This window comes from Nothobranchius furzeri, chromosome 3 (assembly GCF_043380555.1).
Source record: "Nothobranchius furzeri strain GRZ-AD chromosome 3, NfurGRZ-RIMD1, whole genome shotgun sequence".
Lineage (NCBI taxonomy): Eukaryota > Metazoa > Chordata > Actinopteri > Cyprinodontiformes > Nothobranchiidae > Nothobranchius > Nothobranchius furzeri.
In genome coordinates this window covers 64,273,675-64,295,978 of record NC_091743.1, presented here as the reverse complement: position 1 = coordinate 64,295,978, position 22,304 = coordinate 64,273,675, and the positions used below count along the sequence as shown (strand labels likewise).

At 39.7% G+C, this 22,304-nt stretch overlaps 1 protein-coding gene across 1 annotated transcript in view; it reads right to left on the bottom strand.

Moving 5' to 3' along the window:
- The window catches only part of foxj3 (forkhead box J3), a 95,586-nt gene that overhangs the window by 47,025 nt on the left and 26,257 nt on the right, over positions 1 to 22,304 (bottom strand). The window contains exon 2 of the mRNA XM_015959013.3: positions 4,023 to 4,512. Coding sequence (XP_015814499.3) covers positions 4,023 to 4,343 — 321 coding nt within the window. The 5' untranslated portion in view covers positions 4,344 to 4,512. The remainder of the gene's footprint in view (positions 1 to 4,022; positions 4,513 to 22,304) is intronic.

The following is a 22,304-nucleotide window of genomic DNA, read 5'->3' as shown; positions in this document are numbered from 1 at the left end:
GCACTCAGAGCATAATCGTTTTTTGGAGGTATTTTTGTGCTATGCAACTTTAACATCTTTTCAGCGAATTACATTGTTAAAACATCCACAAGTGCTAAAATTTTCACTGACTTCCTGATGAATTTTAGAGGGATTTTTGTCACAGTTAAACAAAATAATAAACTTTTCAATTTGGATATAAAAATGCTTCAGACACAAAAAAATTACGATTAAAAAACAAAAACAAATATAAAAAAATGCCTAAAGGTACTGGAGCTCATTCAAAACCATCAAGAACAGAAGCTGTTTCAGAGTGAATTTAAGTTAAAGTAACACTAAATAGTATTTTAAACTTCAAGATAAAACTTTAACATTGATCTCTGATTGTTGAGTTAGAAACGTCATCAGTTTTATATTCAACACCACTCCGCAGCTCTCTGCTGACCAAAAACTGCACTGGATAGTTTTGTGGAGCAGGTAGGTGTCGTATGGGGCAGCTCTTTACCTGCTTTATGGCCGTTAACTATAATGCTAGTGGTTAGCATGATAATTTCACTGAAAGTCAATAAAAAGCACAAGAAAAAAAAAAGATGTTTACTTTTTATGTTGGCATCATAATCAAGCCTGGAAGTAAAAGTGAGTGTAAAGTCTTAGCCTTTCTAGCTACTCTGCTTATTTGTTTCTCCAACAGTGTGGATCTTTTTACTTAGCGGTTTATTTTAGTATTAGCCAACTCATGTTAGTCCTCGCTCTCGTTAGCGCTAGCTACAGCAGGCTGCAGCAGGGTTTATGTTTATGACAGTTGTAATTCCACTTTCAACCAGTAGTGGGCAGGCGCAGGAAACTGCTTTGTGTTACTTTAAATTTATAAGTAAGTAAAGTTTAATTATATAGCACTTGTGCTATATAAAGTGCTTCACAAAAAACACAAAACAAATCATGAAATCATGAAGTCAAACATCCCACGCAAAAGGATTTCATTTACTCTACAAATTCACATACATTTAATTTTATTTCTCAGAATTAAACTATTGAAAGGGAAAACACGCCATTAACAAGAACTGTGTGGGGAAAATAATTGTGACGCAGGCTACTGCCTATGAGCACATCTCCAAACCGCTTCTTTTTTTTTCTTTTTTGAGTTTCCTGAGCTGTAGAGAATGCTGGTTAGAGTGATGTGGTTTTTCACACTTTTAATGTGAGGGTATTTCTACAGTCGCAGCCCACATGTAGGGTAGGATCTGATCATCCTGCAAGCTCATTACTAAACTAGAAAGCTGTTGAAGCGCGTCAATCTCCGCCAACACGACCAATGTCATTACCTCCTACTAAAAATGTCATTTCGATTACGACAATCTATATTACATCTGACAGTGAAAAGAAAACCTAGTCTACTTCCTTGATCTGTGGATAAAAATTTAATGTAGAGTCCCTAAAAAATTACTAAAACTTTAGGAGTCCTTAAACAGATTGTTATGCATAATATTCATTAAATAGCATCAATGTTGTGCAATGTTTGAACGTGTTGCAACAGTGAGGTCTAATAAGAATTTAAGAAAAATAATGATGTATTATTTCAAAGAAAACCCAAAAGTAATCGCTGGAAGGCTTTGTCGAGTCATTTGTAACTTTAGATCTGCGTCTCCTCCTCACGCGCCTCTACTGCCCGGTTTTACTCTGGTGGTTTTTTTCCTCCAATAGTGAAACAAGTTTGTTTTTACCTTTAGCAGTAACTTTTGTTCTGCACATTTTATAAAATCTTGTGCTTCACCAAGCCAAGCAGAGGCCAACTTGCACTGCTCATTGGTTTGCCGGTGCATGACCCAGACACAAGAAAAGACACATTCAGCTGAAAGCTCTTTACATGCTATGCATTTCAAAAACATTCACATTTAGATGTAAATGTAAATGCAGATAGTTCAGTTCAAGCCAGATCCAAGTAAGATGACAAAATGTGTCCAATGTTCACTTTCCATTCAATCGTCTGTTCTAGGTTTGTGTACAGGGCAGCGGGTAATGGTGCCAGCCTCATCCGGCTGGAGGCCGAGGCCATCGCCTCACTCACGCATCAGATACTCGGACTGGTTAACACTACTTGGTGCACCACACACAAACTTATTGAAATAAACCACAGAACATAACCTAAACACAGAATATGGCTGACCAAAATGTTCAAAAATCTACAGTCACATTTTTCTGTGTGCAATTATAGTGCACATCATAAATGGCTGCTTGGAATGGTGTAAAAACCAAATCAGTTGGCAGAGGATTTGCTGTTAAATAGGCCATTCCTGAGCTGGTAGCGTGACTCCTTTGTGAGAATGTCTCAGATTCTCCAAACTGAGACCTCTCTGAACATTAGCTGCTTTAGGGTAAGACCCAAACTACTCACAAGTACTCAACCCCATTTGAACAGGAAAAACTATCTCTTTAAGCTTTTTATTTTGTGTTATCCAATAACTAAAGCTTTAAATGTTTTAGAGGCTACACATGAACACAATTCTCCACAACAAAAGAGCAGAAACACACCCCAGCAGCATTAGTTAGGCTCTGCTGAATTAATACAGTTTCTTCCTTTATTCTGAATCTACAGAGAAACAGTAACTCAGAGTGTAGACTAAAGTGTGTTTCACACTGAAGCTGCCCACTCTAAAATGTGTCTAAACCGTGTGCATTAATTCATATTATAGGTAATCTGCCAGTATTAAAGTATATCTACTCTGATTAAAGGGCAATAAGGCCAGTACTTATTTGAGTGTTGAAATCATCTTTTCTTCTTTATCAAACACTGGTTACAACAAAAAATCACATCTGTAAAATTACCATCTACTCTATCAGGTTTCATCAAACGTGACACCAGCTGAATGTAATGTTCCAAACCTGGGCAATATAGAAAATTATTACATGCTGAATTTACCAGTTTGCTGCACACAAACAAAGGTGGTGCACAAAATGCAGAGCTGGGATCGGTGTGTGGTGAAAAGGCCTGTAGCTCAAATCAAGACGGCACATATGCTGCAGTGTTACTGACAACTAAATAAGTAATGATGAAGGTAAAAGAGGAAACAACAGCCGCAAAATGAAACAATTAATTTCCCTACAAAAGGCCTTTCCACAAAAGCTAAAATCAATCCATTTATAATAACACATGATTTCTCATCTCACCCTCACCTACACACACACACACACACACACACACACACACACACACACACACACACACACACACACACACACCTCCATGCAGCCTGTGCACACACCAGATCTTGTCGCCCAAGGAAATGGGCTTCATACATCTTGTCTGACTGCAATAAAGGAGTGCCTAAGATTCTATTTCCAATAAACGTCGACTGATTGGAAAACTCATTCTAATATCAATTTCCATCTGGGCCCTTTAAAAGGCAATCAGCATAGCTTCATCTCGGTTTATCATGGGCTCCTTGAGATGATGACACAGCACTGGCTTTCTCCTTCTGCATAATGGCCTTCTCCTATCAAGGCATCTGCAATGAATAATACCACCCATGAATGGGCTATTTAGTCTGTGTTCACACAGATAGGGGCCACTTGTCTGAATATTAATCCCGGGTTTTACACTTCATATGGTTCTCTCAGGGCTACAGCATTTTTCATTCAGAGCAGCGAGGCACTTAGTGTGATTTGGCGCACTCGTGGTCTCTCTCTTAGATTTTTAGGATGTGACAATGGTGATAACCAGAGGAATTGCACTTTGTTTAGGCTGCCCGGGCACCGACAAAACAATGATTTCAGTCGGCCAATATTAATCTAAAATCCCTACACAAAGCTCAAGTACAAAGGCAAACTACCAACATTTTGGAGAAGCCAAACAAAAGATGGCAAGTGAACAACAAATGGTGCCAACAAGAATTAATTCCGCTCATTCATCTGAGCTTTAGACGTTCACCAAATTCAAAAACGTTCATCACATACGCATAAGATCTGTTTGCAAATAAACAGCTTGATCTCTGCAGCCAATACAGAAGCAAGCTTTTTCATCTGCACAAGATTAAGGGTATATTTACCTTCCAGCCGCTGCCCGCCTCCCTGTAGTACGGAAAGTTATCACAGATCCATTGGTAGATCTCGCTCAGTGTCATCTTCTTCTTTGGCGAGCTGTTGATGGCGAACGTGATGAGGCTGGCGTAGCTGTACGGAGGCTTGCCATCCTTGTGCTGCTGCACCTCCTCTTGATCCAACGTGGTGTTGTGATCCAGAAGGGTACTCTTCTTGCCCATGCCTGGCCCTTGGGCATTTTGGGCATCAGTCTTGCGAATGGCTGCCTGCATGGTCAGCTGAGGAAGCCAATCCATGGAGGTCAGACTGCTCTCCAGCTCCGACGTCATGGTGACGGCAGGCTGGGCAGAAGATAATGGAGTAAAAGTTGGAGGTGGTGGTTACAGTTGGTGTGAGGTGACTTGACAAAAAGTGCCCCAGTTGTGGGAACAGACTAAGCAAGGTGGGGATGACTCCTTCAGCTCAGGACATCAGCATGGCCTCTCCGGCATGTTGATTCTAGAGAAACAATAGAAAGATTCTTTCATTATTAATGATTTTTTTTAAATGTGCAAATTAACACCGGAAAGAAAAATGTAAATCTGATAGACTGAAGAGAAGAGAAAGAAACCAACTTAAAGAAAGGCGTTTGAGAGTTTCCACAACACTAACTGAGTGTCTCTGTAAACTAAGTATTCTCATATTCTCTGTGCCAGAGATCACAAGCTCACCACTTTCTCCACCACTTGCTGCTCTCAAAGCTGACTCATAGCCGGGACTCCATCTGCACAGAGAGTAAATGCCAGGCAATTGTTTTCACAACTGCCAGCCAAATGGGGGGATGGCTCCGGAGGAACTCCAAGTCTCCCGAGGCTAGTAAACCCCTTCCACTTTCTTCCCTGCTACTCGCCTGCTTTTTCGCCTCCTCGAAACGTGGCTTCTGTCGCAAACTAGCCAGCCAGAGTCATCTTGCAAACTGTCCTCTGTGATATGTGTGTCAGCTATGTTGTGTGGAGAGCAGCCAGAAACAACCTGTCTCGCTGTCCCTCTCGGCACACTGCCATTCCCCGTCTTAAAATAGATGAGCAGCATAGAAAGGCCAAAAGTAACAAACACAGGAGAATACAAGAATGTAAAGGGTAAAAGAAAAAATATTAAACAATACTGTGAGCTGCATGACATCAAGTCTGTCTGAGGGGTGGGGGAACAGCTGAAAGAACGAGGAATCCCCACTAAGTTGTGGGATTTTTACTCTTGACTAAGCATGCTCGCAGTAAGTGTGTGTGTGTGTGTGTGTGTGTGTGTGTGTGTGTGTGTGTGTGTGTGTGTGTGTGTGTGTGTGTGTGTGTGTGTGTGTGTGTGTGTGTGTGTGTGTGTTTGAGCATGTATAAACCTGGGTTTATGCCATCAAGCTGACAATGAAAATATTCATGATAGCATTCCATAGGTCGAATACGAAATGTTTCAAATACCTGAGTGACATGTGTAATTGTACCAAACGTTTAAGAGCAAACACAATATTATAAAGTATTTCAAATGCCATCCATCTGACTTCAACTGAAGCATACTTACATTCCCACATTGCTACTGCATGCAATGAGGAAAAACACCCAAAATGAAAACAAAAAGATGAATACATTTGAACTGAAACTGTTGAAAAAGGTGTGGTTGAAATCTCCAGATTGTCATGGGGAGAAATGTTTTGTAGACTAGCAACAACGTATGCCGATGACATAACATTTAGCTTTGGCAGGTACAGGTGAACACTCGTAGGAGACCACAAGAATGAAAAGCTAAGAGTTTGGGATTTAAAGACACTTGTTCTTAAAATGTGTAGGAAATGTTCTTTGTGCCACCAAATCTGTCCACCAGTAGCAGAGACACACTGGAGTCTTTTAATGTTTATTCTGGCGTTAGGTTAGGATGTTGTCTATTCAGTCATTTAATTTTTGGTGTACTCTTAGTCACACGTTCACAAGAATCAAAATGTGAAATTGTCCCGATACTTTTGTACATCCTTGACATTTTCTCTGCCGCTTTTTAAAACTTTATTTTAGTAATTTTAGACGTTAGAATATTCCATCAGCTGCTCCCTCATGTAAACAACTTGGTTCTCAGTATGTTAAGCATCATCACAGACTGTTAGTTAAGAATCAACAGAAATTATTAAAGTAGCAAGTAGCATTTTCAAATCAGCAAAAAAAAAAAAAAAAAAAAAATTATTTTGTTTTCACAAAATAAAATTAAAATGTGTCCCAATTCAGGTTTTTTTTTTAATGTTTGGGTTATTTATGCTTAGGGCTTTCATTCACAACCCCAGCCATACAGCATAGATCAAAACCACACCATCTGAATTACATAAGAAAATATCCAAATCATAATCCATGTCATTTATTCATCGTTTTTATTTTAATTCAATTTGTATTTGATGTTTATGCACTTCCACAGTTTTAATAAAATCGAATGTATAATAAAAAGGTCTGACAGAAAAACTGAAGTTTACAGTTGTAAAATAAGCAAGGATCTGTTCAAACCCTAATGTTTAATGTACCATAATGGCATTTAACACAACATTTTGTTCCACAGTGATACCTGATGTAGCGTTTGGTCAGGCTTCACAGAAACACGACGTGCTGCGGTCCTTTGGACAACAGCCTGTGAATTCTGAGGTTTGTGAGTTGCGGTTGTTTTATTTACGAGAGAACGAATGTGCCGCGTTTTAAAAAGGACAAAAACATTGCTGCAGCTCTAACATTATACATATTGTTTGTTAGCACTGTATTGGATGGAACACTGTTATGCAGGCATTAACAAAGCTCTGACTTTAATTCAAATAAACAAAAAAGTATTTAATGGAACACAAATCTGATTCTTGAGATTAGGTCCTCATTCCAAACAAAATCCCAACAGTAAGTAGTGGATGGGTGGGTGGGCATTGGGGACAAAATACCTCCCATAAAAATGCACATCTGTTCACAAGAACACATGAGATGGCCAGCACAAGACCTTCATCTTAGGCACTCAACTACTTTTATTAGGTGTGGTGGATTAGTGGATAGAGCATCTGCCTTTCACTGGTTCGATTCCCCGTGTCAGTAGAAATGTATTTTCTTCCTTTTGAGCTACACTTATTGCCAGTATTACGTTTTTAACCCTTTACTGGTAAACTATTAAAAACATCAGGACTAATCTATTTTTTTTTTTTACTTTTTAGTTTATTTAGCCAGCTCAAACCCATGTGAATCCACGTGAAGCGAGCAGAGTAGATCTTTGGGACTGCTGCGTCCCATTCGGAGCAATGCAACTAAATGCTGCTTTGAAATAATCTAATTCAAAGATCTTTAGAGATGCAAAATATTTTGCAGAAAATAATCAATAAAATGAAAAACAATAAATAAATACATAGATATACATATAAAAGCTGTTTCAGCAAGCTACAGAAATGAAATGGAAAAAATGATTTGGCTTGATATTTTAAACGGTGTACAAACAAAACGTAATACCAGTAAGAAGTGTAGCTGAAAAAGGAGGAAATAAATTGCTGCTGGCATGGGAACTCAGAGGGGTGTCAGGGTTAGCTAAACGGAGTGAAAGTCAAATGCTTAATTCATTAGAACACCAACAATTATACATTGGCTAATTTGTCTAAACGTGTTGTATGAACGTTTTCTCGAAGGACTTCCATTTTATAGGGTACATGAAGTTTCTTTGATGTCAGATTTTTCCACTCATTTCAATCTTTGCCATCTTCGTAGGGCTGGGCAATATGGCCTAAAATCAATATCACGATATATTGAGTTGTTCACCTTGATAATGATAAATGGACGACAACTACAGGTATGCGCAGAAGCAAAAGTTGTCCACTAGATGGGGCTGTCGCATGTATTACGTTGAGTCACATTTTTGCGTGTCTCAAGGTGGTACAGCTTCTTAAGACATGACATGAACGTTGCCAACCTACACACATCTTTTAATTTTATTATCAAATTTATTGACAAGGGAAAAATGATCTCAATAAGAGTCAGAAATTTCAATAACGATACATTTTCGATTTATTGCCCCGCCTTACATCTTCGGTATTTATTTTTTTAACTGCCCTTTGTTTATAAAATAATGTTATTGGAAAGCAGTAATTTAATTTTTTTTTTAAATATTATAGTTTGGCAAACCTCTGAAGTCAATAGGAGATGCCACAGGAATTATTTAAAAAAAAAACACAAATTAGGCTAAATATTTTGGCAGCAGTTGGACAGAAGCAGTTTATGGTAGTCTTTCTCAATTGATCTCTCCCAGCAGGGGTTAGCAAGTGGCCAGTAGCTAAATAGAGATCTACCATCAGTGTAGACAAGCAGAGCAGAAGATGAAAGCATTTCAGCTAAATTACACAGAATTCAGAGAGGGGAAGACACCAGATTTTACTGCAGGAGATCGCTAATGGCAGTGGTTATTGGTCTCAAATCTTCCTCTATATTCTCAGCTGACTTTCATGGGGGTTATTTGAAGAAAGCTATACTTATATTTATTTTTATTAATTATCAGACCTTACGGGTTGAAAGGTAAAACCGGAGTGAGAGTTGGGCAGTGATCTATTCATCTGAATCATTAGAATGTTATAACACAGTTTCAAGAAAGAAAAATACATATTTTAAATATTTGCATAAAAACTCAAGATTAAAGATGCTTCTTTTGGCCGGTGGCCTGCAGCTTCGAGACAAAAGTTGGCAAAACATTAAAACAGACTGGCTTGTTATAAACTGAACAATTAGAACGTGTAGAAATATGAAAAACAATTTAAATGTTTGTGTTGGAAATGTTTTGAAAAATGTGAGCAGATGTTCAGACAATGATCATTGTTGTGACAAGTTTACATCTGAAATCTGTAACAACTTGATGAAATATCAGTAATATCAATACAAGTTTAATTTTAAAGAGCAAGTCACTCCAAAGAAACATCTTTTTTTACTGATAAACTATATAAATGAGTGTCTGATTGTGCTGTAGACAAATGTAGTCAATTTGGCACTTTAGTGCATCTTAGTTAAAACTTAAATTTTCTGCCTAAAACTGTCAGTGATGCACCATCGTCAGGTAAAAACTCAGCACTGCATTTGAATTTAAATCTGCCATCGCTATTGGCTTAGAGGTACACTATGATGTTAGATGGTAGATTATGATGTCACAATGTCACGAGTGTGTGTATTTGTTAGCGGCTCCACCCGCTCGGTCTGCTAGGTAACAGTATTTTTTGCATTTTTCAAACAGGAAGTGGGAATTGAGTAAGAATCTCGTAGGGGGCGACTTGCTCTTTAAATAAACTGAATATACAGTTTAATATATCAGACTATCTGCACTAAGGACAGGTGAGTTTCCACGTGTGAGTCTGTATTAAATATTGTTTAATTAACACTTGCATTGTGTTTGAGGATCAATATGAAGGCTCTCTGCATTGGTTGCTTCATGCAATCTTTAGCTAGAAGTCAAAGATAGCATTAATGGTTTGCAACGGTGTGCTGTTGAGAAAGCTCACATGAAAACTAGGTTTGGATCTTTGAAAGTTGATACATTTTTATGACTGAATCAAAGACAAAAAGGAAAAAATTATTATCTGATGGTATTAAAGGGATGTTCCACCCCTGAGTCAAATGTAATTGTTGCTACAGTCAGGTCCATAAATATTGGGACGTCGACACAATGCTAACATTTTTGGCTCTATACACCACCATAATGGATATCAAATGAAACAAACAAGATGTGCTTTAACTGCAGACTGTCGGCTTTTATTTGAGGGTGTTTACATCCAAACCAGGAGAACGGTGTAAGAATTACTACAGTTTGCATATGTGCCTCCCACTTGTTAAGGTACCAAAAGTAATGGGACAATTGGCTTCTCAGCTGTTTCATGGCCAGGTGTGTGTTATTCCCTTATTATCCCAATTACAATGAGCAGATAAAAGGTCCAGAGTTCATTTCAAGTGTGCTATTTGCATTTGGAATCTGTTGCTGTCAACTGTCAAGATGAGATCCAAAGAGCTGTCACTATCAGTAAAGCAGACCATCATTAGGCTGAAAAAAACAAACAAAAGAAACCTATCAGAGAGATAGCAAAAACATTAGGTGTGGCCAAAACAACAGTTTGGAACATTCTCAAAAAGAAGTAATGTAGCGGTGAGCTCAGCAACACCAAAAGACCCGGAAGACCACGGAAAACAACTGTGGTGGATGACCGAAGAATCCTTTCCCTGGTGAAGAAAACACCCTTCACAACAGTTGGCCAGATCAAGAACACTCTCCAGGAGGTAGGTGTATCTGTGTCAAAGTCAACAATCAAGAGAAGACTCCACCAGTGTGAATACAGAGGGTTCACCACAAGATGTAAACCATTGGTGAGCCCCAAAAACAGGAAGGCCAGATTAAGAGTTTGCCAAACAACATCTAAAAAAGCCTTCACAGTTATGGAACAACATCTTATGGACAGATGAGACCAAGATCAACTTGTACCAGAGTGATGGGAAGAGAAGAGTATGGAGACAGAAAGGAACTGCTCATGATCCTAAGCATACCACCTCATCAGTGAAGCATGGTGCTGGAAGTGTCATGGCGTGGGCATGTATGGCTGCCAGTGGAACTGGTTCTCTTGTATTTATTGACGATGTGACTGCTGACAAAAGCAGCACAATGCATTCTGAAATGTTTCGGGCAGTATTATCTGCTCATATTCAGCCAAATGCCTCAGAACTCATTGGACGGCGCTTCACAGTGCAGATGGACAATGACCCAAAGCATACTGCAAAAGCAACCAAAGAGTTTTTGAAGGGAAAGAAGTGAACTGTTTTGCAAAGTCCAAGTCAATCACCTGACCTGAATCCGATTGAGCATGCCTTTCACTTGCTGAAGACAAAACTGAAGGGAAAATGCCCCAGGAACAAGCAGGAACTGAAGACTATTGCAGTAGAGGCCTGGCAGAGCATCACCAGGGATGAAACCCAACGTCTGGTGATGTCTATGTGTTCCAGACTTCAGGCTGTAATTGACTGCAAAGGATTTGCAACCAAGTATTGAAATGTATAAGTTTGATCTATGGTTCTTATTCTGTCCCATTACTTTTGGTACCTTAACAAGCGGGAGGCGCATATGCAAACTGTAGTAATTCCTGCACCGTTCACCTGATTTGGATGTAAATATCCTCAAATAAAGGTGACAGTCTGCAGTTAGAGCACATCTTGTTCATTTCATTTGATATCTATTGTGGTGGTGTATAAAGCCAAAAATGTTAGCATTGTTTCGATGTCCCAATATTTATGGACCTGTACATTCCCCACTTGTATTAGTGGAGAAAAGCATTTTGTAATCAGCTTAATCTGGCACTATTCCGTTAGCTTTAGCTTAGCATAAACAATGTTAGTGAATGGTAACAGCTAGTATTGTGTAAAAAAAAGTCATAAATTACTCAATAATCATCCCGTTTCCTTGGTGACTTTAATAATCATATCAATTACACAGAGAAGACGATACATATACTATCCAAAGGAGACGGTACGATACATTGCACTATACAGAGAAGACGACCGACATTACTAAACAGGGGAGAGGTTATGTTTGCCATGCTAATGTGGGATGACATTTGCAATTTTGTTTAGATTGAATTTAATTGGAAGACTTTCAAGACACATCCAGTGTTATAATGAGATCAGTGTATTGCGTATTGAGATTTCCTTACATCGCAACAAATGTATATAATAAAAATCTGTCCAGCTCATTGTCTCTAAATTTAGTACAATGCAATAGAAAAGGTGAAAATACACAGAATTAAAAAATAAATGACATGCCAAATGTTCAGTATGAATAGAGCGAGCAAGGAGAAAGCAAAGTGAGGTTTCTGTTCTCCATCAGAGGTGATGAGATTAAGACTAGGGTTGATGAAAAGCACTCCGCCCGAGTCATGGATGCCATTTGACCCTTCATGCTAATGATCCAGCTGCTACATTATCTGCAGGGTAAGGACGGTGTCTTAATTAGAGAACCTTGGGCAGTGGCAGTAATGATAAAGCGCAGCACAAGAAGGCAGTTAGAAGGCTCCCCCGCTGCCTTCACTACTGGGACCGTCAAAGCTGGAACAAGCCCAGGACTGCAGCTCATCAGGACAGCCCATTCGATTATGTTCACTAGCAGGTCTGTGGGTAGGCGAAGACAAGCTCAGGAAGCAGGATGATAATAAAATATGGAGGGGACAGAAAAACAAGTCATTGTGGAGGGCACCGCTTAGCAGAGTTCAGAATTGGCACAGAAAATAACTGTTTTGTTTCTGAGAGGTCTGAGGGAAGACCAAAAGCCCAGAGGAGCAACACTAAACAGATTTTATATGTCTACGGGAAAAATGTTGCATCACTGTCATTAATAGGAGAAAAACTATCTATCAAATTTATTCATTTTGAAGAGTACATCTGTAAGTATTTTCAAGGTCTAAGAGGAAAAATGTATTATCAAAATTATTCTCTATTCAGAACTTGAAGTTTTTCTTTTGATCCTCTAGGGATTAATGCAAGATTTAGATCTTGAATGAAAATTGAAACATCTTAATTTTCTTGAGTTCCTGACAGGATTTATCAACAGTAGGACATGCCAACAAAGCACTGACAGCTGATCAGCAGTCATGTTTTGTGTTTCAGCCACTAAGTGGTTCCATCAAAGTGACAGCATGGCTATTTTACATGTGCCAGGTTGTTTTTTTAATTCAAGAATTCCCACTGAGGCTTCGAGATGAGAACAGCCAAGGATTACTCAACACAGCACAACAGATTACGTCAACTTCATGTTAAGCAAGCATGTACAGAGATGGGAGTTTGTGACTCCGTCACAAAATCACAACTGTTCTTCCTGTAGACTATTGCAAAATTGATGTCTGTACTTAGGAAGCTCTTAAAATTTTAGTATCCGAAACAATGCATGGCTCACAGTGAAATGTCTTAAACATTTAATTTCACAACAACAGATTAATTATTTATATATAATTACAAAAGCAATTATTATTAACACTGTTTTGCATTTTTCGCCCTTAAAGTTTTCTGAAAAAAATAGTTTATTAGAGGAAGAAAACAAAGAAATAGTTTAATTTGAACTATAATATCAATTAGAATAGAGAATTAAAAATTTCCAGTTGTTACATCTACAATTACAATGACAAGAAATACGAGAGCCGTTATCTGAAATTATGAGCAAAAATGTAGAAGCTTATTCAAGTACAGAGAACATAGCAATAAGTGATCCCTGTCTAGGGCTGCAACAAACGATTATTTGGATAATCGATTAATCGGATGGGGTCTCGACACGATTAATCGATTAATCGGATTACATGGGGAAATTTTTAAAAACTGCTAGGGAAACGTTATTTCTCTCCTTCCTTCACTTTATTTAACACAACATTATTAGAAAACAGTTCAATAGCAGAAAAACAACATGCCATCACCTAAATTGTCTTTTAAAGTGTATAGACAGAGACCCTAAGCTACATCTATCTGTGACCTAAAATGCTTGGTCCAAGTTAAACAGCTTAAGGGCAATTCTCATCTGTTTTGTTTGATCTCATCTGTTAATATTTATTTTAAATGTAATTAAACATAGGCTGTGAATTAATCAAAATTGATCACTATTTCCAAAACTGACTGAAAAAATACCAAATAAAACAAAAGTAAATGAATGCCATCCTCCTTGCGATGATGCCCTGGGCAACTGCCATAAAGTCACATCAAGAAATGCTGCTGATCATTCCAATGATCCCAAATAGACTCACATTAGGCCACATGAAAGCAACTGAACCCAAAAATATATTAACCAGTATATAACTGCACTCTCACACAACACGCCTGCAGCAACAGTTAGGACTCCTCCCTCCCTTTTAAAAGCGTTTTTGCTTCTGAGGACATTGTGGTTGTAAAACCACATGCTAGTAGTCTGGCCCCGGTGTGATCAACCAGTTTCTGCGGGAATGTGACGGCGGAACCAGGGCCAGATTAACACTTTGTTGTACCCTGGGCAACAATATTCAAGGGCTCCATCATCACGACCCAAGGATCACCATAATGTGGTCACATACAGAATATTTTACTGTAATATGCAGTAAATATACTCAATACTTGAATGCCTGACAACACGTAACCCGCCCAGAGTAACCTTTGACCCACCTCGTGTGGACTGACCAATGAGGAGAGGGTCTTAACTTGAGGCCCTCTCTTCATTGGTCAGTCTGCATGAGACTGACTCTCAACTGACATTCAGTCGTAGGCAGCGAAGCGTCTCAGTGCAGCGCAAAAGCCCGGGTGGACAGTTTGTTTAATGTAGGGTGACCATATTTCCATTTCCAAACAAGAGGACAGGGGATCTGTGCCTATGACGTCACACTATGGCAATGCCACACAAACCATGTTGGGACCCATTTTTTGTAAGAACTAAATTAATATCAGATTCTGCCAATTAAAGGGCTCTAAAACTATTCATATGTAAATATTTTGCATATTTAATGCAAAATCTAATTTTTCTGCTTTAGTGCTGCAACAAGGTTTTATTAATAATAAATTATTATACCTTTTGTTTTACTACAGCATCGGTAAGCTTCCTGTGCACAGATTATTAAGGATGCTTGTTTCAGCTGTGAGATTAGACGATAGGATCAATGAAAAAATAAGTTGTCACACACTCCATGGAAACTTTCAGAGAATCCACAAATAGTGGCTTTCAAATGGTTTTGTTACTTTTTGCAAGTTTAGAAAAGAAGCAGATGAGACAGCATGTCTGATAATTTAGTTTTTCATCTGATAATATTAGAACATGTCAGTAATGTCTGAGGGGCTTTTATAAACACTGTATAACTAACACTCCTGGAGAGGGCATGAATTACACAGAGGCTTCTGGGGAGCCCAGTTATGGGGGGGGCATTTTGCCTTGGCCCCCAAAATGTCTTGAAACGGCCCTGGGTGTGTGACTGAGTTTTGAAGGTGATCTGAATTGTATCAGATGTATAAATATGACATGTGTATAACTTATTGTTTTTTACTGGTAAAAACGTGTAGTGGAGATAAATCTACCTACATTTTACTTTGTTTTCTTGTTTTTATTTAACTATTTTCCTGTCCTGTCTGTCTCTCATCTTCCTGCATCTCCTCTTAATTCTCCAGAAAATCTGTTGCCTGGATTCTTACCTTTTCACCTCATCAGTTACTTTTGAGCAGATCAAAGGGATCTCCTGACCGAAAAGCGCAGAGCGCGTTTTCGATGCTGCGTGAGGTGAAATCACCACAGCACAGGTGATGAGCTCCGCAGTAGCGAGCTTCAGGCACAAATAAGACAGAAAATAGAGAACATGTGCGGACATGAACGATCGTGTGCTAATTATAGTTTTTTGGTTGCGCCACTTTGAGAATGGACCGTGCGCTGGAAGCAGCTGCCTGGATCGCTGCGCGACAATGCGGAACCGGTTCGCAGCAGCGCAAGTCTGCCGGCTCTCCCTCGCGCTGATCTGCCGGTACTGGCTCTCCCTCGCGCTGATCTGCCGGTACTGGCTCTCCCTCACTGATCTGCGGCTCTCCCTCGCTCTGATCTGCGGCTCTCCCTCGCGCTGATCTGCGGCTCTCCCTCGCGCTGATCTGACTTGCTCTGGTCTGCGCGCAACGGCGGGCGGGAAGGGGGGGGGGGGGGGGAAGGGGGGGCGCTTTTGGAAGAGTTGTGCGACACAACGAATCGATGACGCAATTCGTTGCCAACGCTTTTAGTAATCGATTTTCATCGAATTTATCAATTCGTTGTTGCAGCCCTATCCCTGTCCAAAGTGTTGAATCCTTGGAACAGATACAAAATGTTTAAAGAGATTCAAAGGATTAGGTCCAATAAAAATAAGAACAGTGAACAAAGAAAATGGCTAAAATACTAATTATTAAATGAGCTATCCAAACTTATTTGTATAACTTGTAAATGACTAAATGGAAAACAAATGTTTTCATTTGTTTTCCAAGTTTCACGTGGCTATTTTAGGTCAAACTATTCCCACTGACATAAACTCTAATCTATACATTCACATCGTCAGCAACACCCAACCATCGTGAGCCCTTGTTCAACCAAGCCGAGCGGCCTACTCAAAACTACTTCCTCTTAAATACCTGTGCATTACTGTCATCATTTCCTCTCTGAGGAAAGAGTTTGCTATTCAGCTCTCAGTCTCACTCCTCCTTGCAGACACAAGACTGTTGATACGTACCAGACCAGCGCTCTCCTGCATTTATCTGCAATTTCCGCGAATAATCCCCTTTCACTGCAGTCAAGCATTTGTCAAGTCTAACACTCCAGCAGCATGTGTCTGCTCAGTTACAGACAACCATTAAGACCTGTGATGACTGTGCTGTTGTGTTTGCGTCTTCAGAACTGCAGACATGATGAATGATGCATTGAAAACAATGTGACTACAATTCAAACAGGCCACAATAAATATTTACAACACTGATTGTTAAATGCTGCCCAGACTCCAGCATGTGCAGAGCGCTACAGAAGGTAGAGCAAGAGCTCATTATGACAAGAATCTTCTTGTAGTGACGGTAACTTGGCAAAAAGGAGGGGAATCGCGAAGCATGCTCCGTCTGTTATGCCTGCAGATTTGGCACATGCTGTCATAACAACAACAGTGATGTAACCTGGTAACAAGCTTTTGGCATCTGTACTCTCGACCGAAACCTGGGTCATACCTTCCATATCTAAGGTTTTATCCAGTGTGGGAGAAGCCCTTGTTTTCCTAGCGATAGCGAAGAGTATAAACACAAAAGGGGTGAGAACCCTGCTCACCTGCCCTTCAGTCAAAAGAGAGACTCCTCACTTTTTCCACCCCTGGAGGCAAAACAGGACTTAAGAAGTTATTTTTGAGGTCTCTCAAACTAAAATAGCAGGACAGTGTTTGCACGAGAGCTCGTGCTGAAAACTACACTAAGCTTCGTCTTCATTCAAATTCAAAGTCAGTAACAGCAATGCCAAGGCAACAGCTTTCAATGTCAGTCTTCTTTCTCAATTAAAGGCTTAATGGTTCCGCTGAAACCACCCCCAGGAAGACAACATTAATAATAGTCCTTACTTGCGTTTTTAGGATGTGTCAATTATCGCTTCATTGCTCACACCGTTGAGCACATTGTTTAGCTTACTGCACCATACCAAGAGTCGGCCGCCATCCGAGACTTTACACGGCGAACAGAATGTGCATATGTTGCACAGTGTACTCTTTGTGTTAGCGGTATTGGGAGGAATGCTTCTGTTCAATTAGTTCTGAAGATGCAGGCAGACGAAGATCTCTGCTGTTCTTCTGGAAATAAGAAAAGGTATGCATGCTCTTTATGCCCCCTTACTCCCTCAATCCCGCTTCGCCTGTGGTTGAACAAATCAAGTCCATAATTATTCTGTCAATCAAACCAGAGAGCAACTGTGGCTGTGGGGCAGTTCAACGCTGAAGAGAGATAGGTGTCAACAAACCAAAGCAGCAGCTTGAGATCCTTTAAAGAACACCCAAAAAGAGCGAGAGAGACCTCTTTGTTTTATTAGTCAGTGCCAAACCAGAGAGCTATGTGGGAAAGACAAAAAGCAGCAAGTGGCAGACAGATGAGCAGACCACACATGGGGACAGAGGATCAGAGTCGTAAATGATCTGGTAGCTGTCCGTGGATCAGTCAAGATCAGCTGGGCAGCTCTGGGCTTCTGTGGAGTGAAGTTCACAACCCTAAACCCACAAACAGAAATGTGAGTGAGTGAGTGAGTGAGTGAGTGAGTGAGTGAGTGAGTGAGTGAGTGAATGGTCCAATGAGGGCTGAACAATTTTAGGAAAATATTAAATTGTAATTTCAATTCGATTCACAATTTTCTTTAAATTAAGCTCCAGCATGACAATGACGATGTACAGTAACCTTAACAAACATGACTGACAATGGCATTATACAATCCAAATAAATGGAAGTTATTTTTTGAATGCAAAGATGGAAACTAAAAGGTAAGAATTGCTTTGAAATGTATTCATTTACAACATGCATGTAGATTTTTTCCCTGCATTGTTTTATCAAAGCCCAGACATTTTATTTCTTTTCACAAAAACACCATTACACCAAACACAGACATATTTTCCATGCTTACTTTGACCTACAGTAACTGCAAAGATTTGTGCCATCAGAAAAATTAAAAGTTTTTTTTAAAGAGAAGTTATGCTTTCAAGTCCACACAACGTTATTACGGTAATACCTTTTCATTTGTTGCAGGAAGTCGATGAATGAGCCTCTCCGCCTCACACTCACAACCCATGCTCAGTGAGGAACAGAAAATGAAAGACGGCTGCAGGTACAAATAATATTGACCGTAATAGAGCCACCAAATAAATAATAAATAATACGGAAAAACGCCCAACTGCAACCCCCTGCTGGCACTTGCTGCTACCACCGCAACACTTTTCAAAACTTGGGGAAAACCCTGAATGTGTACAGGAGTTGACGCAGCAGATCCTGGGTCAGTTTTTACAGCTTTTACTATCACACGATTGCACTTTTGATCAGAAAACGATCGGTCACTCAGCCCCAGTCTCAACAAGGGCCAGCTCTGCTGAATGTAGGACGGACGTGCAGATATCTCTGGACCGATAGAGGGTCCAGGCATCTGGGGAAAACAAGCCCCTGGCTCAGTGTGTAGACAGTAAGGTCAATGTAAAGAAAAAACACACACACACACACACACACACACACACACACACACACACACACACACACACACACACACACACACACACACACACACACACACACACACACACACACACACACACACACACACACACACACACACACACACACACACACACACACACACACACACACACACACACACACACACACACACACACACACTCGCTGTAATTGAATAAATATTTCCAGTGAATCAGAGCAGCGATGGGAGGGGGCTATCTCTGTCCCTGACAGCTTGCCTATGAGGTGGCCTTTGTTTTGAAGGTAGCAGGGGTGTCCTGACACCAACCATGTGAACCCAATTACCCCAGCCCCACAGCCTGGGGGCTCACATTAACAGAGTCCCTCTGGGAGGTCGACTCAGTGCCAGCCTGGCAGCCGGTAAGATCCTGCTGCTGAATCACAACTAGACCACTTAAGGAACTGGCAGACCGACCATTCAGTGGTATTCTGGTTCTCATCTGCATTGGCTGCATCCAGACATTTATTTATTCTTTTTTTTTTTAGGCTGATGTTAAATATTGAGCCAGTCTTTGAGCAGCGAGGCAACATTAGCAGTGAGATAAGACAGCCATGTTTTTGTTTTTACCACAGAAAACTCAAAGTCAGGCAGTTTTATTTAACATGTTCAACTGATCTAATATTAAAGAGACACAAATGGAGTTTGAACTGCAACAGAAACATTCATGTTGGACAAAATGAGCACATGTGGGAAAATCTTCAATAACATGAATCAATAAACAAGAGATCCGTCACCAGGTTTAATCGAGTCTAGCAGATATGTTGAAGCCATTTATTCAAACTAGGAATTGTAAAGTGTTTCCTCGTTGTCAAGAGTTTATCAAGTAAATATTTATTCCTAAACATAATGACAGTTTATTAGTTAAAACTTTTCAGCTTGACAGGTTTTATCTCATTTGCAACTTTTTAAAGACCAAACAAGTATAAGTTTAATGAAGAAAATTGACAAACACATCAATTAACAAAAGAAACAGTTAAAATATTTCTAATGTAATGAAAATTACAAAAGAGTAGGCCCAAAAGGTACAAATTTAATCATCTGCCAAGTACAAGGAGATGCTTCAGGGACCTTTTGGTCTTCTGAGTGAACTCAGACATAATGTGACATTGTTCAATGTGCAAACACCATTACTCTTTAGAGGAAACGTGTGTGAGCACATTCTCATGTGCAACTAAGATGTGTTAAATAAGAAACTATGCCGGGACTACCCAAGCATGAGTTTGAGGAATTGCCTGAGTGGGCAATGCGTGCTCTGAGAGAGGCCACACAGAGCAGGAATCAGGTCGTACATTTCAAATTAAAAGACATCTGATCTGCACACAGCTCTAAAGCAGGAGTTGAGTAAGGCAACACTGTTTGCAACAAGATTAAAATAATTTTTAAAAGCACAAACTAAAAATGAAATAAAATAAAAGCTGATTAGAATCTTATATTTCTGTTTCTCAGAAGTAAAGCCTCATATTGTCTTTAATTAGGATGGCTCTGGAACTAGAGTTATAATTAAAAGCATTTGGTTTTTTAATCAATATTCAATCTCTCTGAAATAATTAACAGCATATTAAAGAGTTTACTGCCTGACAGAGCTGCATGCCCCTGCATCATTAAGACGTTGACGCGCTGCTCTTTGACACCTCGTGTCCCATTCCAGTGGTTTACTGCACCTCCGTAAAGGCTCTTTAAAATGCTCATGGAGTCACAGTTTACCTGCAGATGACAACACAACTCACTGGAAATGTGTAACATGCATGTAAGCAAGCACGGCATCTCAGTCTAAAAGTTCTTACCAGGTTCCAAGCATTGCGTGAGCATGTGTGTAACAAACAACGCTTATTGAAGTCCACCAACTAAAAACACATGTATGTAAGGTTGTTTTAGAGTGTATAAGGACCTCTCTGGTTCACCTTAACCCTTTACACCCTGGGTGGGTGTGCAAAACTTCTCCTTTGACACCTGATCTAAACCTTCACAAATGTTAGACATTTAAATGTCAACGCTGGTAAGCACGAAGGCAGTGGAAGAGTCACGTTGCCGTTAGCCAATCAGAGGAGAGGTGTTTGCATAATTCTAATTATAGTGCCAACCCACAACACAAGTCATCTCAAAGCACTTTATAACCCCCCCCCCCCCCCCCCCCCCAAATTCTCACTAGTGGAAGTTCAAATAGGATTAAAAACACAAAACAAAAAAACATGCTGCAATAACAAATGTTTGAAAAGAAAGCCTCACCAAGAAAACCACATCTCCCACTTTTGACAGTTGCTCATTTTTGCATGGTACCAACTGCGGCATTACAAGATTTACATGATTTAGTAAACATCAGAAAAGTCACACAAGCTCTGCATATCTTGCGTCCATGTTGTGAAAAGAATATAAACCTGAATAAACAAGTAATAAGCACCAACAAATATGAAGATTCAGGTCCTGTAGGTGATAGATGGTTTCAAACTGATTTCTCTAATGTGTGTGTGTGTGTGTGTGTGTGTGTGTGTGTGTGTGTGTGTGTGTGTGTGTGTGTGTGTGTGTGTGTGTGTGTGTGTGTGTGTGTGTGTGTGATCACTTACTGAGGGACAGATTAATATAAAAAAGTATAAGCAAGTTGGACTCAGAATATCAAATTTTATCCCTGAAGAGACAGATGCTAAAGAAATCTGTTTAAACGTTTGAAAGATAAACTTCAGGAGTTTAACTTTAATCCATTTATTTGGTATAACAACAAGCTTGAGCATTCTCCAGATAACTTCTGTGATAATATGAGGGCAGCCTGGTTTTCATCTGCTGCTGATTAGGATTAGAGGCAGAGTAAAACATAAAACTGCAGCTGTCTCCACCCTGACCAGAAATAACTGACCTGAATTGGTTTTATTTTGAACATACAGCTGTCGATGTCGATACCTGTCCTCTGCACCACGCTCCACTGCAGCTCATTTCAATTAATTTGGTTTCCTGGAGACAATGTTGGTATTTATCTGGGCGTGGATGCGAGGAGAAGGTAGTAGCAATCATTGTTATTTTAAGCTCTGCAGTCAAAATACCTGCTGGCACAAAAATATACTCGTCAACGAGAGCTTACTGTGTTACGAGTGCCACAACAGGTCATTACTAAACAGCAAAGTTTACCATGATAAACAGGAAACAGGGAAACGGATATTTTCCTACACACCTCGGATACTTTGCAGAGTTTTTCAGTCGTGTCGAAAATGAGTCACAGTATGGGAAAACACTTAACCCAGTCAAACTAATGGTTATCTTTAAAAATATGGAATATATATATATATATATATTTACATTCAAGTCTTAGAAGTAAACAGCTTTTTTCCCCCAGCAAAATCCAATGGTTTCAGTTGCAACAGAAATCATCTAAGCCTAGATTATTTCTGTCACTTGCAGCGCTGATGATTGAGAAACATGAAACAAAACTGAGGGATTGGAATGGAATCTAGCAACTAAACAACTGAACTCCACTAAATTTACAACTCAAAAAGTCACAAACAAACTCAGATTTTGACAATTAAATATGGGCCATTGCATTTTTACACCATTAA